We start from the raw sequence: 25,256 nt of genomic DNA, 5'->3' as shown, positions 1-25,256 counted from the left end.
CTGGAGAAAGCAGTAGGCTGCTGAAGGTCCACTAGGCCAGCTGGCCCAACTCTGGGCCAATCCATTGTCTAAGCTCCACAGTATTGGAAAGAAAGAAAGAAAAAAAAAATCCAGACATGTTTTTAGCTTCACTCGGGAGCCCTAACATGCTCCAGGAATATCTGCTCCTCTCTGCAAATGGAAAATATGATCCATGAGAATAAACTTGACCATTTGAGTGTATGCTTGTTACCCAGCCTGTGACTTGGTAAGGTGATGACTATAGAGTCTCACACTGCCACCTTGGGGTGCTTACCAGAGTCCCCCCTGCCATTTTGTTTGTTTTGGTTTGGTTTGGTTTTTGGGTCACACCCATCGGCACTCAGGAGTTACTCCTGGCTCTATGCTCAGAAATCACTCCTGGCAGTCTCAGGGGACCATATGGGATTCCGGGATTTGAACCACTGTCCTGCATGCAAGGCACGCTTTACTCCCATGCTATCTCTCCAGGCCCCCTCTGCCATTTTTAACAAAAACTGCCATTTTCATGGTTAAAAGAATAATGGGGCCAATGTGACTCTTTGGCAGCAGCATACGAACCTCCCATGTGTGAGGTCCTGGGTTCAATTCCTGGCCCCAGGGAGAAGGGGGCATAGGACAGCAGCTCAAAACTAAAGTAAAAAGTATGCCTTTATTGGCATCTGCTCTGAGCTACACTGGGTTTCTGCAAGAACAAATGGGAATGTAAAGAGAAACATGCTAATATAATTAGCAACCTGGTACCAGTTGTGGCTAGAATGTTCTTTCCATGCCTCTCAGGGGAGCTGTGGTCTCCTGTATGCAACCGTTTCAGTGGATTGTGCACAGAAGTTCCAAATTCAGCCAATAAATAAATAAGTTGTTTACATTTCAAGTAAAAATATTATAGTTTATTCATTTAGTTCACCACCATTTATATGTATAAATTGTGATGGAGGGGCAAGGTCAAGAAATGTGTTTTATACAGTTACTAGAGATCTTCAACATCAGATTATCATTAGTTGGGGAGGTAGGCAATTTCATGCAAAAAAAATATATAGGGCAGCATATTCCACACTCAATATAGAGCCGTCAGCACCTCTGAGTTCACACACGGCCAATCTCTTGCATTTCTTTTCAAGAACAGCAACGGGGGTAGAGGGGATGGGGCATATTTTGCCACATGGGATGCCACATGCCAACGGTCTGATGGGACAAAGGCAGTAAATAAAGGCATAAAGACACAAGCAAATTGCACCAGAACGGATGTGCCTAAATTAACCGAATGGCAGTGTGGGCGTCAGTCACCATGGCTGTCCCGAAGGTGGATGGATGGAGAAGAGCAGGTAACACACTCAGGTGCGCAAAGGCTGCTGGGCATATCCCGTTATCCCAGGATAACGGCGCGAGCTCACTCCACTGCGCCTTCGCTGGCCAAGCCTGCTGGCCCGCTGCCTTCTGGATGGCACTGCACCCCGGGAAACGCCCACAGAGGCTGGCCGGGAGGGCACATTCTGCAGATACTGGAAGGCACTCTGGCGGCCCACCTGCCTCTCCAAGCAGTTAAAAGTGAGCGCCACGCCCACGTTGCTCTTCATGACTCTGGAAGCACCATCTGATGTGCCATCGAAGCAGCGGCCTAGGGCAATCTCCTTGGCCGTGCGTGGGTCCTGGTCGGTGACTGTGTAGATGCCATAGTTATGGCCCAGTGGGTCCAGAGGTGCCAGCATGGTGTACTCGCTGGTGTCATTATTGACAGCCAGGGGGAGGTGGTTGACCAGGTATTCGTGCAACATGGGGTTGACGCTGGAGCGGTGGCAGCTGCCTTGGGGGATGACCTTGACCAAGGTGCGGTCCACGCGGTCCTGGTCGTAGAGCATCCCGCTGCACTTGAACTCTACACAGGCCGAGGACACGTTGGGTTGTTCCCTGTCGCGGGTGCTGCGCACATCACGGATGCCATAGAGCCTCCCTACCGTGCGTGGATGTGTGCCCCCAAGATTGCGGGAGCGCACGTTCACCTCTTGCGGCCCTACGATCTTCACCTTGATGTAGCAGGCCCGGAATTCCATAGGCTTGGGCCACCAGGCCAGATAGTCCTCCGTCCAGCTCATGGGGTCATCCTCGCTGAAGGGGACCGTGTTGTAGTCATAGCGGTCCCCCTCAATCTGGTAGAAGCGAAAATGGGCCGCGCTGGGGGGAGCCTCCTCGCAGGCCCGAAGGTTTTCGAAGGCATAGATGGGCCCGTTGCTCTCCTCAGCTGAGTTGGGCCTTGGCTTGGCCATGCTGATCTGGAATGCTGTCTTCTTGACGCGGGGGTCCTCGTGGTCGGTCCGACGGTACTTGAGCTTGTTGAGGTAAGGCTGGGGGACCCCAATGGCGTTTGGGTTGAACTTGGGTGCAGATGCAACCGCCTCCAGCTCTTCCCCACCCAGGCTGGCTAGGATGTAGGCAGAGTAGGCGTCTGGGGACTGGTCATCGCAGAAGGCAGGCACGCAGGCCCCATTGGGGCCGGTGATGACGCTGTCAAAGCGGCCCCAAGCCCTGGGGTTGGAGGAGAAGCCAGTTCGGGGTTCCAGGTTGATCACGGATACCACAACACCCTGGATCTGCTCGCTGGGCAGGAACCTCTCGCTGCGGTAGGCCCTGACCTTCACGAAGCAGCGGCGGCCTTCGGGCACGTCCAGGTTGAAGAGCCTTCTCTCCCGGATCTCCATGTTGCCTACCAGGAAAGTCCTCTCTTCCCTCTTGCCCCTCCGTCGTCTGTCAAACTCAAAATCTCCTTCTTCCTCCCACAGGCCCGTGTCTGGGTTGAGCGACCAGAGTTTCATCATGGACACATGCTCGGGCATCTTTACCTGGGCCGAGTCTAGGTGGACTTTCACCTTGCCCACATTCAGTGGTTCTGAGGTGTCTTCGTCTGTGAAGTCCACGGAGAACATGCCGTAAGTCCTTAGGGGGAAGGTGTCACCTTCGTTGCTGATGAAATTCAGGTCGCTCTGGGTGGCAGTGGCTGTGGAAATATTCCTGGGGTCCAGGAAGGACACACTGGCCTTGACTTTGCCTGTGAAAGGCTCTCCGTTCTGTCTGTAGAAACTCTGGGATGGGATCTCCAGTTCTGCCATTGGGTCCTCTCCAGGCACCTCTCCCAGCGGAATGATGTTGGTCTCAGTGGCCTCCAAGGTGATGGGCTCCTTCCTCCGAAGCACCTTGATGTCATGGAATACTGCGCTCCCCTTTCTGTTGAAGGGGAGTACTTTGGTGGTGTTGACGAATTTCTGCAACCTGTCCACAAAGGTGACCACCAGCCTCTCCGTGTCCTGGGGGATCTGGAGGGTGAATGTGCCCTTGTAGCCAGTCATGCTCACACGGTGGCCCCCCATATACACATGGCCAAAGCGCATGGGTTCCCCATTGTCCGCTGCACTGACACGGCCCCGCACAATGCTCCGGGTCTCGGTGCACCGCTGACAGCTGCATTCCACAGCCACCTTGGTGGGCAAGGTGTACCCAGTGCATTGAATCTCCCGCTCCTGGGTTCTGGAGATGCCACAGCAGTTTTCCACAGCATCCCGGCACCGGATCCCATTGTCCTGCTTCCCGGCACAGGTCTTGACAGGACATCGGCCCACATCATAGTAGAAGGAGTTGGTGGCACTCTGGAAGCAATCATGGGGCAGCCGAATCAGGTAGCTCTCAGGAGTGGGGTTGCAAGGGGCCTCGCTGGAGCCTGTGGGGGGAATTGGGGTGGAGGGTGAGCCCAAGTTTATATCCCGTGCAAAGGGCAGCTCAACATCATCTGACAGAGCACTCGTGGCTTTCAACATACCTAAAGGTCTGAGAACTCAATTCTCACAGAACCCCTTGGAGGGATATGAAATATATATTATTAATTTAATTTAAATTTTTTTTTTGGTTTTTGGGTCACACCTGGCAGTGCTCAGGGGTTACTCCTGGCTCTATGCTCAGAAATTGCCCCTGGCAAGCACAGGGGACCAAATGGGATGCCGGGATTCGAACCACCATCCTTCTGCATGAAAGGCAAACGTCTTACCTCCATGCTATCTCTGCGGCCCCCATTTAATTCATTTATTCATTTATTGTACCACTCCTGGTGGTATTCAGTGGCAACTCTCAGGTTTGTGCTCAGAAGTTGTTTCCAGCCATGCTCAGGGACTGTATGATGCTTAGGACTGGAACTCTGGCGTACCATATGCAAAGCATGAGCTCAGCCTGAGCCCACTGAACTTTCTCTGTTCTAATCCCACTTTTCAATTCAAGATAAATGTTAACATTTTATTTTTACTTATTAGTTTTTGGATTATACCTAGCTGTGCTTCTGGCTCAGGTAACCTATGGGATGCCAGGAATTGAGCCCAGGTTAGCTGATGCAAGGCAAGCTTTACCTGCTGTACATTGCAGCCCCTAAATGGTTTTTGTTGTTGAGTTGTTTGGAGGTACACATCTATCAGTACTCAGGGATTACTCCTGGTTCTGCACTTAGGAATCACTGAGTTCCAGAGTTCCAGCCCTGGAGGTGCTAAGTGAACCATATGGGATGACAGGATTCTAACCTAGATTGATTTCATGTAAGACAAATGCTTTCAGCGGCGTTTGCCTTGCAAGCAGCTGATCCAGGACCAAAGGTGGTTGGTTCGAATCCCGGTGTCCCATATGGTCCCCTGTGTCTGCCAGGAGCTATTTCTGAGCAGACAGCCAGGAGTAACCCCTGAGCACCGCTGGGTGTGGCCCAAAAACCAAAAAAAAAAAAAAAAAAAAAAAAAAAGACAAGTGCTTTACCCACTGTACTATTACTACAGCCCCCTAATCTCATTTTTTTGTACAGAGAAACAGTTGACTGCTGAGACCATGAGAAAAACAGTTCTTCATAGAAAAGTCTTATAAATTCGTGAAGATTATCACTCAAATTGGGAGGTCAACTGGGAGATGGCAGGAAATCATTGCTGTTCTGTGTCCTGAAATGCCTGGCACTGTATCAAGTCTTTTTCTTTCTTTTTTTTTTTTTTTTTGGTGGTTTTTGGGTCACACCCGGCAGTGCTCAGGGGTAATTCCTGGCTCCAGGCTCAGAAATTGCTCTGGGCAGGCACGGGGGGACCATATGGGACGCTGGGATTCGAACCGATGACCTCCTGCATGAAAGGCAAACGCCTTACCTCCATGCTATCTCTCCAGCCCCTCAAGTCTTTTTCTGCAGGCTGGAGCAATAACACAGATGTTAAGGTATTTACCTTGCACTCAATTGACCCTAGTTTAATTCCATCAATGCCCAGGGTCCCTCCCCTGAGCTCACCAGGAGTAAACCCAAGCACAGAGCCAGAAACGATCCCTAAGCATCCCTGAATTGACCCCTCCCAATATATAGATAGCATCCTGCAATGTTTTCCTCTTCCTCACCAAGCATTGCCCAAGTAGTAAATGGACTTAGATTTACTTAAATCAAAGCCATGGTGGGTGGTGTGGTTCAAGAGGAGGAGCACTCGTCTTGGTGCAGGGCTGGACTTTATGTGCCTCCCCACTTGCACTCAGGCCCACACAACTGATGAGAGAAACACAAGTGTCAGAAGTCACCTGGTATTCTTTTTTTTTTTTTTTTTTTTTTGGTTTTTGGGCCACACCCGGTAACGCTCAGGGGTTACTCCTGGCTATGCGCTCAGAAGTTGCTCCTGGCTTGGGGGACCATATGGGATGCCGGAGGATCGAACCGTGGTTCGTCCAAGGCTAGCGCAGGCAAGGCAGGCACCTAACCTCTAGCGCCACTGCCTGGCCCCTCACCTGGTATCTTTCACATAGCTTTAACATATATGCGATTTTTCCAAAAGTGCAACTACTAGACAAGAGAGAGAAATCAATAGGGTGATCACATGTTGTGCATATGCAAGGTTCAGGTTTAATTCCACACTAACTTGTCCCCCAAGAATCCTTAGGAGTGACCTCTAAGCACTGAGTTAGGAATAGCACCACTAAGTATGGGGCCTAAATAAACAAACAAAAAAATAATTACCACATAAATCTTATAGAAGTAGGGCCAAAGAGATAGTTCAGAGGGTAGGGAGAATGATTTGGTCCTAGGCACTGCATAGGGTCCCCCACCAGGAATGAGCCCTGAATTCTTCTGGATGTATCCCAAAGACCCAAAATGAACAAGTAAATAAATAAATCTCAAGCCAAAGTTGTACTTCTGTTTGTAACACCAAAAATGATATGTCCTTTGGGGAAATAAAAGGCCATGCCTTCAACTGCAATTAAGGAATGTTAGTGAACAAATTTGTCAGCATGTGGCATTATCTCATGCAAGTATTAGGTCTAAGTATTATGTCTGGTCTCATGCCTTTTTGTCAAATTTTCTATCAAAACATACACTCTTTTGTATGTTTCCTTTTCTGGTCAGAATGTGCCTCCAAGTTCATGCCTTGCATGTGGGGTTGAATCTGAGGTTGACCTCAGTTGAATCTGTGGCACCACAAAAAACAAAATTCCATTTATGTATGCTCAGGGTCATGGGAGATTATATTGCGGGATTATGTGCAGTTGAGTTAGTATCCATCAATCTAACTTCACAACAGTGAAACTATTTGAAGTATGGGAGTATGGCAAGAAGGGTGCCAAGGGGTCTGACATCTCTCCGGCTCCAGTGTCCTGTGTCTTGTCTGTATTGAAGACTATTGCTTAACTTTCTTGGCCTCTCTGAAACATGCCAGAATCCTTCCAACAAGTTTTCAGTTTTCTCTTCCTCCTTGTTTGGTTTTGTTTAGGCCAATTACTAAGATATCTTCCTTCCCACTCATTTTCTGAGGACAGTCTAATCTTGGCTACAAATAATCTGTTCCCTTGAAGCAGTTCATCTCTCTCTGTCTCTGTCTCTGTCTCTCTTTCTCTCTGTCTCTGTCTCTCTGTCTCTCTTCCCGTCTCTCTGTCTCTGTCTCTGTTTCTGTCTCTGTCTCTCTCTCTCTCTGTCTCTCTCTCTCTGTCTCTCTCTCTCTGTCTCTCTCTCTCTGTCTCTGTCTCTCTCTCTCTCTCTCTCTCTCTCTCTCTCTCTCTCTCTCTCTCTCTCTCTCTCTCTCTCTCAGGCTACTCCCAGCAATCCTGTATGCAAAATTCTTCAAGTTTTGCCTTAAATTGAAAAAAATTGAAGGGCCACCCGCCACTGGTGCTCAGAGTCACTAGGGCCACATCAATGGAGCTGAGGGTGGAGCTAGGGGGTGGGGAGGCATATGATGTTAAGGTTGGCTCTCAGACCTCACATGTGCTAAGCATGTGCCCGGATGCTTTCGTGAGCTCTTTGACCCCTCTCGTCCACTTTTTGGAGCCAGATCTGGCTGACTAGCTCACCATTTCCCATACAGCACTTTCAATTTTTCACATTTTAAAAATTTTCCCTCTCTCTCTCTTTTTATTTTATTTTATTATTATTTTTTTTTTTACCACACATGTCAGTGCTCAGAATGCTCCGACATCTGTGTTCAGGGATCATTTCTGGAAGGGTCTCAGGCTCACATGCAAGTAAATAAGCACTTTCCCCAATGTTCTTTCTCTCCAGCCCCTATATCCCACTTTCCTTCTTCTGTCATCACTGGCCCCTCAAACTGGAAAGGACAATACCACAGAGTATAGCCAAAAACAAGATGGCAACATGCAGTCAGGACTGAGAGCTTCCATCAGTTCCAGCTAGAAGAGGTTCACAATAACCTAATGCCACTCTACCTATAAACAGTGGATCACACCCATCTCCAGGATTTTCAGTCATTTAAAACCTGAGGCTGGCACCAGTGTGCCAACCTGAGGCTGAAAATTACTGATCTAGGGAATCTCTGGCCTTTATCTTTCTGTTTGGTTTTAATTTTATTGTTATATTTGATTTGAGGGCCACAACTGGAAGTGCTGAGGGGCTACTTTTAGCACAGCACTTTGGACCCTATATAGTTGAGGATCAAATCTGGGGTTTCCACGGGGTTGGAAAAATAATTCAGCAGGTAAGGTGCTTGCCTTGCATATGATCAACTCAGGTTCAATGCCCAGGATCCCTTATGGTTCCAAAACCCTGTTAGGCGTGATCCCTAAGCATGGAGCTAGGAGTAAGTCCTATATCATTGGGTGTGAGCCAAAACCAAAACCAAACAAAAATGGTGCTCCTACATGTAAAGCCTGTGCTCAACCTTTGAGCATCTCTGTGGCACCTTGTCTTCTGTTTTAGCTACAGTTGTCTATCTTTGCTTCGTTTCTGTCCATTGCTGTTCCTGCCCCTTGCTGGAACAGAAGCCCAGGAGGGTGAGATCTGGTTCTGTGACAGTTTTGAGTACCATAGGGAAGAACAGGACATAGAATAAAAGAGCCCACCACAATTGCATGCAGTTGACTCCAGTTCGAATCTCTGGCACCACATATGGTCATACCACCAGGGGTTTCTTCTGAGCACAGAACCAGGACTAGCACCTAATGCTATTAGATGTGCCCCCACCCCAAAATGATGTCAACTATCCTAAGGTAGGCTTGGAACCCCAAAGGCCCAGATAGGCTCACCTATGACAGTCAGTTGGGCAATCTTGGACTTCACAGCCCCGGCATCACTCTGGGCTTTACAAAAGTATTCACCAGTATGATCCCTCTGCAGGTTCCTCAGCACCAGCTTGCTCTCATACTTGTAGAGGGAGGGGTCCAACTCTGTGCCATTGTGGTACCTGCAAGGGACAGAGAGGCATGACCCAAGTGGGCAGACATAGCCAGGACAGTGCCACGATCAAGGAAGCAGGGAAAGTTGGATACTGGCCTCTAGATGCCCATTTTATTTTTTCTCAGTGCTTCCAAGGCCATGAAATTGGAGACTTTATTCTATCTCAGCCCCACCCCAAAATGGCTTTGAATAGATGCAGTTACAACTAAAACAAACTTCATTAAAAAAGTGGCCGGGGGGGGGGGGGGGCGGAGATATAGCATGGAGTTAGGGCATTTGTCTTGCATGCAGAAGGCTGGTGGTTTGAATCCCGGCATCCCATATGGTCTCCCGATTCTGCCAGGAGCGATTTCTGAGCGTAGAGCCAGAGTAACCCCTGAGCAATGCCAGGTGTGACCCAAAAACAAACAAACAAAGGAAAATGGTCAAGGGAGCTGAAGAGAAGCTTCCTCAAAGATCATGTACAGCTGATCCACATTTAATCCCTGGTGCCCCATATGGTCCTCCAAGTCTCACAGGTGTGATTCCTGACCACACAGTCAGAAGTAAGCCCTAAGCACAGCTGATGTAGCCCAAAAGCAAAAAACAAAAAGGCAAACAGGTAAATGGATAGTGTTTATCACTTATCAGAAAAAGACAGATCAAAATGACAATGACAGCCTATATCAAAAAGAATGGAAGGGGCTTTTTCCACTCTGGAGAAGCCTTGCCTTTGTGTTCTCTCTCTCTCTCTCTCTCTCTCTCTCTCTCTCTCTCTCTCTCTCTCTCTCTCTCTCTCTCTCTCTCTCTCTCTCTCTCTCTCAACATTTCTACTACTCCCTCCCCCCATCCCTCCTCCACCTATGTTCTCTCTCTAATGGGTATCTCTACTTTCATTTTCTTTCCTAGTTATCTTTAAATTTCTTTAAAATTTGTTCTTTGCTGAAGAGTAAAAAGAATGGGGGCCAGAAAAATAATACTGCAGGTAAACTACTTGCCTTGCATGTAGTCAATTTGAGTTTGAATTTGATATCCTATCACCCCATATGTTCTCCTAGATCCTGTTAGGAGTGATCCCTAAGCACAGAGCCAGGATTCAGCCCTGAGCACCACTGAGTGTGACCAGGAAAAAAAAAAAAAAGTAAGCAAAGGATGAGATTAGACAGGCCTATAGAAATAGGCCCACCTTGAGATACTGCCAACAGATTAGGAACTAAGACTGCAAAGAAGAGGAAGGATCAGGGCCACTGGGGACAGCAGTGGAGGGTTAGTGACATTCTGGTAGTTGGGGTACCAAGAATTTGTTCTTCACTGAAGAATAAAAAGAATGGGGGCCAGAGCAAAAATCCTGCATAATAATAATAATAATAATAATAATAATAATAATAATAATAGCTACTTTGTAGCTCAATAATAATGGAGGTACCTCAATAATATGGAGAGACCAGAGCCAGAGTGCTTGCCTTGCACGCAGCCAATGTAGATTCAATCCCCACACTGCATATGGTTTCCTGAGCCCAGGCAGTAGTGATTCCTGAGTACAGTCAGTATTAAACCCTAAGCACCACCAGGTTTGGCCCAAAAACAAAAACCTCAAGCAGCCCAATCATATAGAAAATTGTCATTTACATTGCCTCCATAAAGTCAATTTAAAAAAAAACAAAAACAGGGGCCTGGAGAGATAGCACAACGGCATTTGCCTTGCAAGCAGCCGATCCAGGACCAAAGGTGGTTGGTTCAAATCCCAGTGTCCCATAGGGTCCCCCGTGCCTGTCAGGAGCTATTTCTGAGCAGACAGCCAGGAGTAACCCCTGAGCACCACCGGGTGTGACCCCCCCCCCAAAAAAAAAAAACAAAAACAAAAACAAAAAAAGCTAGGGGACCAGAGTGGTGGCTCAAGTGATAGGGCATTTGCCTTGTACACAACTAACCTAGGACGGACTGTGGTTTAATCCCCTGGTGTCCCATATGATCCTGCCAGGCCAGGGGCAATTTCTGGGCGCATAGCAAAGAGTAACCCCTGAGTGTCATTGATGTGACCCAAAAACAAACAAACATACAAACAACAACAACAACAACAGAAAACACCTAGATGAGGGGCCAGAGCAATAGCACAGTAGGTAGAACATGTGCATTGCAGGTAGCCAACTCAGGTTAGATTCCTGACATTCCATATAGTTCCCTGAGCCTGCCAGGAGTAATTTCTGAATCCAGAGCAAGAATTAACCTCTGAGTGCTGCTGGATGTGTCCCAAAAAACAAAACAGCAACAAAAGATAGACAAAGTGTGAGCTGAGGGCTGAGGAGATAACTCAATAGACTAGAGTACATATAATATATGCAGGATACCCAGATTTTATCTCCATATGGTTTCCCAAGAACCACAGGAATATAGGCTGGAAATATAGTAAGTACATTAGGTAGGCCGCTTACCTTGTAAGCCACAGACCCAGGCTCAACCCCCAGTACCACATATTGGGTCCATTAAGCCCCTTCAGAAGTGATCCCCTGGGGTCAGAGCAAAAGCACAGCAGAAGGGCGTTTTTTGTCTTGCATATGGCCAATCAGGGACAGACCTGGATATGACCCCCACCATCCCATGTGGTCCCCCTAACCACAGAGCCAGACGTAACCCCCGAGAAGCTCCAGGTGTGGCCCTCCTCCCCCAAAAAAGTGATCCCTGAGCAAAAACCAGGAGTAAGCCCTGTGCACTGCTCAGACTGGAGAGAGAGAGAGAGAGAGAGAGAGAGAGAGAGAGAGAGAGAGAGAGAGAGAGAGAGAGAGAGAGAGAGAGAAGAGCTATAGGAATTGTCCACATGTACCACTGGATGTGACCCCCCCAAAAAAACGTAAAATGGGAGCAGAAATCTCTGGTTTCACCAGTTGTTGGGAAATTGAATATAACGATTGCTAGAAAAGTTTCTGAGGGGCTGAAGCGATAGCATAGAGGTAAAGAGTTTGCCTTGCATACAGAAGGTTGGTGGTTCGAATCCTGGCATCCTACATGGTCCCCCGAGCCTGCCAGGAGCGATTTCTGAGCATAGAGCCAGGAGTAACCCCTGAGCGCTGCTCAAAAACAAACAAACAAAAACAAAGAAAAATTTTCTGAGATAAAATCCTGGAGACACTGGGAGTTCTTTTTTTTTGGGGGGGGGGGTATTTTTTGGGGGGCCACACCCGGTGGCACTCAGGGGTTTCTCCTAGCTATCTGCTCAGAAATAGCTCCTGGCAGGCACAGGGGACCATATGGGATGCCAGAATTTGCACCAACCACCTTAGGTCCTGGATCGGCTGCTTGCAAGGCAAACGACACTGTGCTATCTCTCTGTCCCAAGACACTGGGATTCTAACCTGGTTTGCCTTTGCTGGGAGCCACAGGTCTGAAGGACCATGTTCTAAGGCCATGCAAGTCAGGACCCTACAACCTGAGCTGTTGTTTGGGGAACCGGCTTCAAGAGGACAAAAACAGGACTTGCTGGTTGTCTTCATGGTACAATTGTTAGGGTTTGAGTTGACACCCAAGTCAGCACTGAGAGTCAAAGATCACCTCCGATAATGCAAAGTGCAAAAGAGAATTTATTCAACTAGTCAAGGTCCAAGTCTCATCCAACCAAGGAAGTCTTAACAAGGACCCCTGACACAAAATTGAGTCAGCAATAAGTTGAGACATCAACCCTGAGTAGGATGTGATTCCTGATGTGATTTCTGTTCAAGTGGATGAAATGCTTGCATTATCGTATTAACCAAAGAAATGCTTTAGTTTTTGAAGCCTGTAAAGCTCTCTCTATTTATTGCTTGAAGATTTAACTTGTCAAGACTCCCTGGGTTGGATGAGAGTTGAACCTCGACTCATCGAATAAACTCCCTTTTGCATCTTGCATTATTGGAGGTGGTCTTTTGACTTTCAGCACTGACTTGCTTGTCAACTTGAACCCTAACACAATGAAGTTGCAGATGCCAATCTGCAATCTCTGCCACACACCATTGCCCTAAATACAGTCCAGTACCTTGGTGAATATTGGTTATGGTGGACTCCTTCTAGACAAAGCACCAGAAAGCTCTGCTTTCTCAGCCAGCAGAATACTCACCAAAAATACTTGTCTGGGCTGGGCTTTCCTGTAGCCTTGCAGCACAGAGCCACACTTTGCCCTGCCCTTCGTGCTTTTGTCTCAGGATTCATCACAATGTATGGGGTCTCTGGGAAAGAAGACAAATGATATGTGCATTTTTCCTGGTAAGAGATTCTCTAGAGTCCTATTACCTTAGGTTCTTAAGATCCTTAAGATGATTCTTTAGGGGGCTGGAGATATAGCACAGTGGGTAGGGTGTTTGCCTTGTATGCAGCCTACTGGGATCAATTCCCAGCATCCCATATGGTTCCTGAACCTGCCAGTTGTGATTCCTGAGCACAGAGCAAGGAGTGTCAATAAGGAAGAAGAATACACTAAGCAGAGTGCAGAACAAGTGCAAAGGTATGCTTTTGCACCTGGTGTTTGAAGAGCACATAGACAAACCTCTATGGCTGGGGAGAGTAACTCAGAGGGGCAGAGGAGAGAGTAATCAGAGAGGACATCAGGGGAGTATTGGGGTGAGGGACAAGTGGGTCCTGGCAAAGATGGGGTTTTACTCTAGGTAAGTGTGAGGTCTATTTTTTGCCCTAAAATCTTTTTATTTAGGGGCCTGGTGGTGGCGCTAAAGGTAAGGTGCCTGCCTTGCCTGCACTAGCCCTGGACGGACCGAGGTTCGATCCCCCGGCGTCCCATATGGTCCCCCAAGCCAGGAGCAACTTCTGAGCACATAACCAGGAGTAACCCCTGAGCGTTACCGGGTGTGGCCCAAAACCAAAAAAAAAAAAAACAAAAAAACATCCTTTTATTTGAAAGTCCAGCTTTCAAGACCTACCCTAGAGAACTTAGTACCTGCCCTCATGAACTCTGCATTGATGGTGGCTGATTTCCTGTTGGTCCTGGGCATTGTGAGCACAATGGGGACAAACTTGGCCTTTGTGATTTTCAAGCTGCTTGTGCCATCAGGGCACAGACCAGGGATCCGGAACCTCCCATTGCTGTCTGTCTGGGTCAGTGGCTTCGGTGTCTTGCTGAGCAGGTGGACCGTGGCCCCTGAGGCAGGGGATCCCCCAGGAAGTGAGACAACCCCATGCAATGTGAAGTCCTGGCACATGCATGCATCACAGTTAGCATTCACCTGGCCCATGGAGCAGCTCAGGTCGCAGTCTGTGAAAGAGAGGAGACTATCAGAATGCCTTGCCTGAATTCTAGAACTCCACTAGCTGCAATTCAACCCCAAACCTGCATATGCTCCTTTCTTGCTTGGAGCCTTGTTACCCTTCCTAACCAACCTCCATGACCAATTCCTGCTCATCCTTCAAGATTTTCCCCCAGAGGAGCCAGGAATGACGGCTCAAGGGTAGGAATATCTGTGGGAGTCCCAGATTTGATCCTGGCGTCACATGGTCACCTAAGCTATTCCCAGTCACCAAGACAGGAGTAGCTCCCAAGTACCACCAAAAAGCCACCACCACCACCACTACTACTACTACTACTACTACTACACACACACACACACACACACACACACACACACACACACACACACACACAAATCCAAGATTTAACTGAATACACTGATTCCAGGAAGTCTTTTGATTACTCTAAGCAAGGATAGTTCTCACTGCTCTATACTCCCACCTGATCCTGCACATCAGAACACAGAACACATGCTCAATGATTACTTGGTGAACCATGGCCAGGAACATGGCTCAGTGGTAAGACTTTAACCCAGAATGTCCCTGGGTTCAATCCCTGGCACTGGCTCAGTAACTCTGTCTGACCTCCTGACCTCTCCTAGATAGAGTCAGTCCCAATCCCAGGGCTGGAAGCGAGGGGGTTACCTGCACAGTCGTGGCCCACACAGAGCCGCCCCTCTTCTGTGGCTTCACGGCAAAGTGACACTGTCTCAGACAAACAAGTGCGTGTTCGGGTCTGCACCCCAGTATGGCCACAAGAAGCAGAACACTTGCTCCATGGAGACCAGGGACTCCAAAGGCGCTCCATGTCTCGACGCAGGGACCCTGTGAAACAGACATTTCCAGGGGACTATTAGGAAATAGCCCCTGATACTATTGCTTCTTAAAAAGAGTTTTCCATGGCCTTGAAAGAAGTAAAAAAACATACTTTTAATGAAAGCTTTAAAATATGATATGAATTTATTAAATTCCAGCCATAAGTTGCTTTTCTCTCCCGTTTCATTTCAACTAATTATAAGATGTTCTCTTTAACTGCCTGTCTGCATACTCCTTATCTGCCAAGTTACAGAACCTCCCTGCGGCCTCCCTGCTTCCCGCAGCTTTATGAGCCCGTGTGACCCACCTGCCCTCGAGCTCCTGTATGACCCACCCGCCCTCGAGATTTGAAGATGCTTGCCACCCTGCCCCCCGGCCTCCCTGCTTCCCACTCCTATGTGCCCACCCGCCCTAAAATCTTGAAATTTGAAATCACCTTTATCTCACAACCCCGGGCACAGCTCTCCTACATCAGTGCTCATTCCTGTTTCTTTTAAGATTGTGCTTTGATAATAAGAATGAATCAACCTGTCTAAATTCTGTATAAAAAGAGACTGGCTTAAGGTTTCGGGGTCCTTAGAGTAGAGTAGGTTTCCTCTACTCTGCCACGGGTACGTTTCGGACCTCTGACCGGTCAGATAATATACGGAACTTGCTTGCATCATTGCTGGGCTCGAGTCTTTTTCATTACTCTGAGCCAGGCAGCTGGAAATGGGGTTTTCCGAACCCTGCAGCCTCACAAATGCCACTGATCTTTCTATATATACATATGTAAGCAAACAAAATATGCATGTATGTTTTGTTTTGGGGCGACATGCAGTAGTGTTCAAGACTTATTCCTGGCTCTGCACTCAGGGGTCACTTCTGGTGGGACTTGGGGGAACCATATATAATGCTGGGAATGGAATCAAGGTCAACAAAACAAGTGCTTTGCCTACTTTGTCTCTCTAATCCAAGATTCTTTTTCCATCAGAAGGAAACCAAGAGTTTGAAAGAAACAGGCTTTCTGATTTGCTCAGAGACATCAGCTAGATCGGGGATAGCCTGAGATAGATTTGCTGACTGAGTGTTGAGACTTGGTTACAAAGCCCAAATGAATGGGAAGCACCTTTCCCAAAGGCTGGAGCCCACAGGGCAGGCCTACTGAAGGACTTTCCATGGAGTCAGGATCTGGGATTCAGTGACCTCTCTGGCCTCCTTGCCCTCTCCACCTCTAATCAAGATCAAAATTTATGTAGAAGAATTGGGAGCACTTGGGATTGGAAAGATAGAATAGGAGGCAAAGCACTTGTTTTGCTGTGGTTAATCCCAATTTGAATTCCTGACATTACATATGGTCCCCTGAGCAACACCAGGAATGATTCCTGAGCACAAAGCCAGAGAAAAACCCTCTATGGCCTCCTCAAAAGGAAGAGAGATAGGGAGAGAAAGAAAAAGAATTTGGGCCTCATGAAGCCAGTGGTTGGCTCAAAGCTCTAGAGCACAAACTTTGAATTCAGAACCCTAGAGTCAATCATCAGAACTACAGGGTTCCCCAGTACTACAGGAAGAATCCCCTGAGCCGAGGATTAACATCATTAAAATGACAATACTCCCCAAGGCATTATACATATTTAATGAAATTCCTCTAAGGTTACCCAGAACATTCTTCAAAGATGTGGATCAAACACTCCTGAAATTCATCTGGAACAATAAACACCCAAGAATAGCTAGAGCAACCCTTGGGAAAAGGAACATGGGAGGCATCACTTTTCCCAACTTTAAAGCAACAGTCAGTAAAACAGTATTAGTATTGGAATAAAGACAAACCCTCAGACCAGTGGAATAGACTAGAGTATTCAGAGAATGCTCCCCAGATATACAATCAAATAATCTTTGATAAAGGCAAGAAATGCAAAGCAAGGAAAGCCTTTTCAACAAGTGGTGTTGGCAGAACTGGTCAGCCACTTGCAAAAAAATGGACTCAGACCTCCAGCTAACACCATGCACCAAGTCAAATGCAAATGGATTAAAAACCTTGATATCAGACCTGAAACCATAAGGTATATAAAACAACACATAGGTAAAACACTCCAGGACATTGAAACTAAAGGCATATTCAAGGAAGAAACAGCACTCTCTAAACGAGTCGAAGCAGAGATACACAAATGGGACTATATTAAACCGAGAAGCTTTGGCATCTCAAAGAAAATAATGCCTAGAATACAAAAGACACCCACAGAATGGGAGAAGCTATTCACCCAATATTCATCAGATAAGGGGCTAATATCTAAGATATACAAGGTACTGACAGAACTTAACAAGAAAAAAAAATCTAACCCCATCAAAAAATGGGGAAAAGAAATGAACAGACACTTTGTCAAAGAAGAATACAAATGGCCAAAAGACACATCAAAAAATGCTCCACATCACTAATCATCAGGGAGATGCAAATCAAAACAACAATGAGATATCATCTCACACCACAGAGACTGGCACACATCACAAAGAACAAGAACAATCAGTGTTGGCAGGATGTGGAGAGAAAGGAACTGTCATTCACTGCTGGTGGGAATGTCATCTAGTCCAGCCCTTATGGAAAACAATATGGAGATTCCTCAAAAAACTAGAAATTGAGTTCCCATTTGATCCAGTTATACCACTCCTAGGGATATACCCTAGGAACACAAAAATACAATACAAAAATCCCTTCCTCACAACTATATTCATTGCAGCACTTTTTACAATAACCAGACTCTGGAAACAACCAAGATGCCCTTCAACAGATGAATGACTAAAGAAACTGTGGTACATATACACACTGGAATATTATGCAGCCGTCAGGAGAGATGAGGTCATGAAATTTTCCTATACATGAATGTATATGGAATCTATTATGCTGAGTGAAATTAGTCAGAGGGAGAGAGATAGACGCAGAATAGTCTCACTCGTCTATGGGTTTTAAGAAAGAGTGGTGAGTGATGTTAGAGAAATAACTACGCTGAGAACTATCATGACAATCTCAATGAGTGAGGGATGTAGAAAGCCTGTCTCGAAGACAGGCTGGGGGTGGGAGAGAGAAGAAATGGGGGTATTGGTGATGGGAAGGTGAAGAGGGTGATCTTGTTATGACTGAAACCCAACTACAAATATGTTTGTAATCACAATGTTTAAATAAAGAAATCATTTAATTAAAAAAAAAAAAAAGAGCCCCATAGCCCCTGAAACAGTGTGGCAAAAAAAAAAAAAAAAAAAAAAAAGATAAAGAATTGGATCCTCTGACTTGACCCAGAAAACCTTACCTATCACAAGCTCTTACATAGAATGAGCCCTACATGAATTAGTCTGCAAAGTCAGGCCATGTATGTTGGCAGAATTTGTGAGACAGCACAAGAGTTAAGGCACTCTCCTTGCATTCAGCTAAACATGGTTCAATCCCCTGTACCACATATCATTCCCTGAACACCGTCAAGAGTGACTTCTGAGCACAACAGCCCAGCTTCAGCCAGTATGGGGAGAGAGGGAACAAAGATCATGAACATTTGATCTCTGCAAACACAGACAAGAATTCAAAGCCCAGCTCTTCATATATTAGCTGAGTGAACCTGAAAGTTGCATAAGTTTGATGGAATGATAGTACAGAGGTCAGTACATTTACCTTGTACACAGCTGACCTGGGTTCCATCCCCAGCATCTTGTATGGTCCCTCAAGAATTGCAAGGATGGGGGCCAGGAAGGTGGCGCTAGAGGTAAGGTGTCTGCCTTACAAGCGCTAGCCAAGGAAGGACCGCGGTTTGATCCCCCAGCATCCCATATGGTCCCCCCAAGCCAGGGGCGATTTCTGAGCACATAGCCAGGAGTAACCCCTGAGCGTCAAACGGGTGCGGCCCAAAAACAAAAAAACAAAACAAAACAAAGAATTGCAAGGATGACCATGAGCTCAGAGCCAAGAGTAGCCATGAGCATCACAGGATGTGACCCCCAAAATCATAAAAATATTTTTAAGGAGAAAAGTGTGTTACCTCTTAAGACCCAGACTGATTTGTCACAATCAAAGACCTCTCACAAGTAAAAGCTGAGGAGATGTACAAATAACTAGCAGTGTCAGTCATGTGCAAACAATAAAAGAATACACACTTAGTGTTACCTTGGGTTAATTTCGATCCATTCATTATCTTAACTACCCCCTATAACCCACCCTCATGAGGATTTATTACCCCCACTGTCCCTGTGAGAAGTTCAAGAGCTTACAAAAGGAAGATGTATAATTCAGATGTACATGTCTTCACATTTATGGGCCCGGAGAGATAGCACAGCGGCGTTTGCCTTGCAAGCAGCCGATCCAGGACCAAAGATGGTTGGTTCGAATCCCGGTGTCCCATATGGTCCCCCGTGCCTGCCAGGAGCTATTTCTGAGCAGACAGCCAGGAGTAACCCCTGAGCATCACCGGGTGTGGCCCAAAAAACCAAAACCAAAAACAAAAAACAAAAAACAAAACAACAACAACAAAAAAAAAAACATGTCTTCACATTTACATACCCAACCCCAAAGCTTGTGGGCTTAGCCCTGTCCCATACATCCCTAATAAAGTGGATTGAGGGCAATCCCAGACACTGCCCCACTCAAAAACAAAACATCAAAACTGAGTGAAGGGCCAGAGAGATGATACAGGAGTAGGATGCTTGCCTTAAATACAGTTCTGGGTTCCAGCACATATATAGTGGCCCAAGCACAGAGCCAGCCAAGCACTTCACCTCTGGGTATAGGAAGAAACAATGATAAAGTGAGAAAGAAAGAAAGAAAGAAAGAAAGAAAGAAAGAAAGAAAGAAAGAAAGAAAGAAGAAAGAAAGAAAGAAAGAAAGAAAGAAAGAAAGGAAAGAAAGAAAGAAAGAAAGAAAGAAAAGAAAGAAAGAAAGAAAGAAAAGAAAGAAAGAAAGAAAGAAAGAAAGAAAGAAAGAAAGAAAGAAGAAGAAAGAGAGAGAGAGAAAGAAAGAAAGAAAGAAAGAAAGAAAGAAAGAAAGAAAGAAAGAAAGAAAGAAAGAAAGAAAGAAAGAAAGAAAGAAAGAAAGAAAGAAAGAAAGAAAGAAAGAAAGAAAGAAAGAAAGAAAGAAAGAAAGAAAGAAAAAGTCAACTGGATTTGAGCCCTAGCACCATATATGGTCATATGGTCCCCTGAGCCCTGCCAGGAATAAGCCTTGAGCACTGCTATGTATGGTCCAAAAACAAAGGAAGAGGAAGGAAAGAAAAATAGAGAACAGAGAGAATAGAGGAGGGGAATAAAGAAGAGAGGAGGGAAGGAAAGAGAGAGAAAGGGAGGGAAAGGAAGAGAGAAGAAAGAGAAGAGAGAGGAAGGGAAGAGAAGGAAGGGGAGAGGAAAGGGAAGGGGAAAGGGGCAGAAAAGGAATGGAGAGCACCATAAACATACATACATACATACATACATACATACATACATACATACATACATACTAGTGACTGAGTATGTAGAAACTTGGCATCTAGAATTATTTCTGGCTTTTCTGCCTGAAGGAGCAGTGATGAGGCTCACCTGGGGGGCACAGGAAGCGCACCGTATAGTTGGAACAGTTCTGGCCAGGTCTTTGTTCCCTGTTGAGGCACCAGAAGCCCTCCCTGGGACTGCTATGGACCACCTGGCCAGTGCTGCTTGCAGGGGTCCAGTCGGTGGTCCGTGCCTCCAGCCACAGGGGCTGAGCGCACACACGATCCTCATAGTAGAACTGGATGGCGTCCAGCCGCTCAAAGTCACCTTTCCCACCTGGGTGGTCGATATTGAACCAGGTGGTCCATTCACCAGGACCTAGGGACAGGTGAAAAGAGCCTCAGACATGCCCCCACTCCTTTCCCATGCACTCTGCAGCCAACCCTTCTATGTTCAGCCCATTTCATCACAGCCACATGAATTCTCACCTGCTCCCACCACTGCCTAGAGCTGCAAAACTTTTATTTGTTTTTGTTTTGGGATCACACTAGGCAGTGCTCAGGGGTTACTGCTGGCTCTGTGCTCGGAAATCGATCCTGGCAGGCTTGGGGGACATATGGGGTGCCGGGATTCGAACCACCATCTGTCTTGGATCAGCTGCATGCAAGGCAACTGCTCTACTGCTGTGCTATCTCTCCGGCCCTAAAGTTTTTCTTTTTTTCTGACTCACATCTCAAACTGTGGCCTGCTTCGAGCCCATCAATATTATTGTCCCTGGTTTCTCAGTCCCCAGCTTTCCCCCCTGCTCTCCCGACCTTCCCTCAGTTCTAGTTAGGGTGTGCTTCCTCCATGGAGCTTTGGCCCACCTCCAATCCAAGGGAACTGACACCTCCATCATTTCTCATTCCATCATCGTCGTGTCCGTCTTCCATCCCCACCCCACCCCAGCCTGTGCACCATCTCCCACAAGCCAGGAGCAATTCCTGGAATATATCAGGTGGTTTCACGACCAGAGAAAGCCCCCCTGACCAAGCTGGTTGAGATGAAAGCCAAAAGCCCTGCAGAAGGGAATTTCCACAGAAGCTCTGACCTCGGTTCTGGCTCCTGACGTTTCTTCGCTAACTCAAGCATGACCTTCTCCATACCCTGCCTTTCTGCGGCCCCTACTCACTCTCCAGGGACTCTGCTGGTTGTGCGAAGTTGCTCGGGGTCCTTCTGCCCGGCCGGACTCTTCTCACAGACTGGCTGAGTGTTGGCTGCCTCCCTGGGGGCCAGAAGAAGAAGCAGGATAGTGAGTTACTGAGGCACACGTGGAGGGCTGTTATCCAATGTGGAAAATCCAGGCATAGCACATGTCTCAGGACATAGGGTTATGGCCCAACTCTGCCACTTACAAGGCAAGCAAATTCACAAAAGCTTCAATCCTCTAAATCTGGGCTGCATAGAAGTGATGAGTGAGGTGTAGCTCAGTAATAGAGCAGATGCTGGCCTGAGTGAAGATCTGGGTTCAATATGGGGGTGGGAGGTGGACTGTCCTGGATATAGTCCAGAGGGCTGGTGCAACCCACCCAGATCTGGATCCCTGAGTCCCTTCAGGAGTGATCCCTGAGCACAAAGTCAGGGGTAAGCCTGGCTTACACTGCTGGGTATGTTCCACCACACACCACCCTAAAAAAAAAAGAAAAGGGGGGAGCAGGAGAGATAGCATAAAGATAAGGCATTTGCCTTACTTGCAGAAGGATGGTGGTTCAAATCCCGGCATCCTATATTATCCCTCGAGCCTGCCAGGAGCGATTTCTGAGCCTAGAGCCAGGAATAACCCCTGAGAGTTGCCAGGTGTGACCCCCCCCAAAAAAAATTAGAAAAGAAAAAGGACATTAAAAAAAAACATTAAAAAAAAACATTTAAAGGTTGAATTAAAGGTTGGAGGGAGGGGCCAGAGAGATAGCATGGAGGTAAGGCGTTTGCCTTGTATGCAGAAGGATGGTGGTTCAAATCCTGGCATCCCATATGGTTCCCCAAGCCTGCCAGGAGCGATTTCTGAGCATACATAGAGCCAGGAGTAGCCCCTGAGCGCTGCCAGGTGTGACCCCCCAAAAAAATTAAAAAAAAAAAGGTTGGAGGGAATAATATAGGTGACAAAGTATTTGCCTTGCATGCAGCTGACCCAGGTTTGAGCCCTGGCATCCTATATGCCCCCCCCAGGAGTGGTCCTCGAACTCATAGTCAGTTTAGTAGTAAACCCTGATCATTGCCAAGTGTGTGACCCACAAAATTGACTGAATTAGGGGCTGGAAAGAAAGCATGGAGGTAGGACATTTGCCCTGCATGCAGAAGAATGGTGGTTCAAATCCCGGCATCCTCTATGGTTCCCTGGGCCTGCCAGGAGCGATTTCTGAGCATAGAGCCTGAGCAAAGCCGGGTGTGACCCAAAAACAAAAACAAAAAAACTGAATTACTGAATACTCAGGGTACTAGTGAATGGAAGACACACCCTGACCCATAGAGCCTAGCCAACAGCATAGCCAGTAATTATGGCTTACTCCTGGCTCTATGCTCAGGGATTACTCTTGGCAGGACTTGAGACCATACAGGTCACCAGGAATTGAACCTGGATTAACTCGTGCAAAGCATGTGTACTGTACTATCTCTTCAGTCTCTAGTTGTGCTCACTTTTGCTGCAGAAAAGAATCATTGGAAATCCCAGTTGAGCTGGGACTTTAACTTTAGGGTTCAGGCCTGTCCTTGCCAGAATTCTTTTTTTTTTTTTTCCCAAATCGGTGAAATGGAGATGTTAATTCTCCCTAGGGGAGTGGCTAGGGTCATAGTCGGCAGGATTCCAGGAGGTAACGCACAAGTAGAGACTGAGAACATGTCTGTGTGGCCCCTGTCCTCATCCTAATAAGATGCAGGTGATGACGTCCCACCTCAAAGGCCGTCGAGCATCTATCTGACTCTCATCAAAGCCACAGAGAGTAAGGCCTCATGTGTGCTGACTACATGTGTAGGAGCAGTAGGTATTCATTTCCTGTCCCTGGGCTGAGCTGAGCTCTGGGAATAAACAAACTCTCTCCTATGGCACCCCATGGCCTCACTAACAAGGTTTTCTGATCCAGGCTGGAGGAGAGGAGTGTAGGAAAGACTTCAAGTCATAAGAAATTCCAGATAGATCCTTGGAATGACTCGTGTGGGCTATAGATCTAAAAGAAAAGCAAGTCGAGGGGGGGGCGGAGAAATAGCATGGAGGTAAGGCATTTGCCTTTCATGCAGAAGGACGGTGGTTCAAATCCCGGCATCCCATATGGTCCCCCGAGCCTGCCAGGGGCGATTTCTGAGCATAGAGCCAGGAGGAACTCCTGAGCACTGCCAGGTGTGACCCAAAACCAAAAAAACAAAATGAAAGAAAGGTAAATCGAGGGTTGTTCTAAAAGGAATTAATTCTCATGCAAGGTGCCAAAATACAGATCCTCCATGCTGCTTCATTGGGGTGATAGAGGCTTTCACCAAACTGATCTGATTTCCCTTCAGACACTGATAGCGGTCATCTTTACAAAAAACAGCTGTCTAAGTAGAAAAAGTGAGGCAGCATTATACATAGAGTGGCACTGTACTGCCTTTGTTTTTACATCTGGGGCCTAGAGCACAGTAGGTAAGTCACTTTCCTTACATGCAACTGACCCAGGTTTAATCCCTGGCATCCCAAACTTCCCCAGGAGTGATCCCTGAGTACAGAGCATAAGCCCTGAACAACTCTATATATGCCCACCCAAAAAAAAAAAAAAAAAAAGAAAAGAAAAACAGAATTTCAGGGGATCTAGAGAGAGGCTCAGCAGGTAGAACAAGACACATTCTGAAATCTGGAAGCTTGGGTCTGATCCCCAGAAACACATAGTTTCCCTAGAAGCACCATGAGAAGCATACCATGAGTGTGGCTCAAAATCCAAAAATTAAAAAGAGAAGCTCAATGCTAAATGGAGTACTCAGAGTCCGCCCTTCTCTCCTACCTGTCCCCCCAACCCCATATGTAAGTTATATCCACCTCCATCCATCGCCATCCAGCTCCATCTTTAATTATTTGTTACAACACCCATAAATGATTGCTCATCCCTCTTCCCATTTAAAATATTCTGCTCCATATGTTTTACTATGGAGAACAATCTCATCCACTGGGCAAACACATAGAGTCTAATTTAGGAACAGAGCCAGGAGCCGTCTTCAGGTCTTCAAGCCGTGTGTGGCCTAAGAAAAGACACAGAACTGGTTCCCAGGTCAAAATGGCTTCCCTGGGCTCGGTGGGGGTGGGGTGGGGTGAGGGTTAGGAGAAAGCAGATACTTAGCCTGTACCCAAAACAGCTATGACCTCCAGCACAAGGATGAAGGACACCCAGGCCAGGGGCCCTGCCATTGTTTCCACGTGAAGCAAGGCAGGAGCTAGTGAGGTGCTTCTTACTGTCAGAGTGTCTCTAGAATGTTCGAGTGATTTCTCAGACCCAGTGATCTGCAAAGAAATGAAGCTTGTCAAGTTCCTTGTGTCTAAATGACCTCTTATGGCCCAAAAGGTCAGGCGAGCAGGGATCCCTGCCTCACCCTTTCTTTGGAAAGCTCTGGGGGGGACTAAGGCTTGGAATTGGTAGACCTGGATCCAAACCCTGAGTTCAGGCACTGGTCCCAGAGCCTGATGGGACACTGGGAAGGTGGGGGTTGGACTCTTGTAGCCCTGATGACTCATACATCATTTGGGTTTGTTGCCCTTTGGTGAGGCTCCAACACCACTCAATCCCAGCTCCATCTGAGACCAAGATGCTTCCACCCCACCCCAGGCCCTCCCAGGAGCTCAGAGAGGCCCCCCACACCACCATAAACAGCACATTTAGTTGTGCACAGGCTACAATGGATCATGCTTAGTTGCTTAGGCCTGGCTGTGAGTTTCCTAGTTGGGACCCTGAGAAGGACCAGCAGAAAATCCTGGGTGAGGCCAGGGCTCCCCAATAACTGCAGACTGTGGATAAGGGGCTGTAAGAGCCAAGAGACAGACAGGTCTGAGGGTGGAACCCACACTTCACCTCTGGCATTGCTCTACCAAGAAGCT

The 25,256-nt window shown here is 47.1% G+C and overlaps 1 protein-coding gene across 1 annotated transcript; it reads right to left on the bottom strand.

Moving 5' to 3' along the window:
* Positions 1-1,352: 1,352 nt before the first annotated feature.
* On the bottom strand, positions 1,353-24,572 carry CILP (cartilage intermediate layer protein). The gene is made up of 8 exons (XM_049782867.1): positions 24,512-24,572; positions 21,339-21,431; positions 20,276-20,545; positions 14,576-14,755; positions 13,584-13,898; positions 12,753-12,861; positions 8,536-8,693; positions 1,353-3,727 (listed from the first exon to the last, which is right to left on the bottom strand). The coding sequence occupies exons 1-8, from the start codon at positions 24,570-24,572 to the stop codon at positions 1,353-1,355; spliced, it is 3,561 nt and encodes a 1,186-aa protein (XP_049638824.1).
* Between the last annotated feature and the right edge of the window lie 684 nt (positions 24,573-25,256).

This window comes from Suncus etruscus, chromosome 1, assembly GCF_024139225.1.
Source record: "Suncus etruscus isolate mSunEtr1 chromosome 1, mSunEtr1.pri.cur, whole genome shotgun sequence".
In the NCBI taxonomy this organism is placed as follows: Eukaryota; Metazoa; Chordata; class Mammalia; order Eulipotyphla; family Soricidae; genus Suncus; species Suncus etruscus.
The sequence above is the reverse complement of the archived record's forward strand: the minus strand, read 5'-3'. Positions and strand labels throughout refer to the sequence as shown.

What these genes read in the sequence shown, in the direction of transcription:
- CILP (XM_049782867.1), bottom strand. Translation starts at nt 24,572, where the DNA reads ATGGCAGGGCCCCTGGCCTGGGTGTCCTTCATCCTTGTGCTGGAGGTC. An exon ending in ACCAGCAGAGTCCCTGGAGA is followed by an intron (nt 20,546 to 21,338) that starts GTGAGTAGGGGC and finishes ACCTGTCCCTAG; the next exon opens with GTCCTGGTGAATGGACCACC. An exon ending in TGCCCAACTGACTGTCATAG is followed by an intron (nt 3,728 to 8,535) that starts GTGAGCCTATCT and finishes TTCCCCCCACAG; the next exon opens with GCTCCAGCGAGGCCCCTTGC.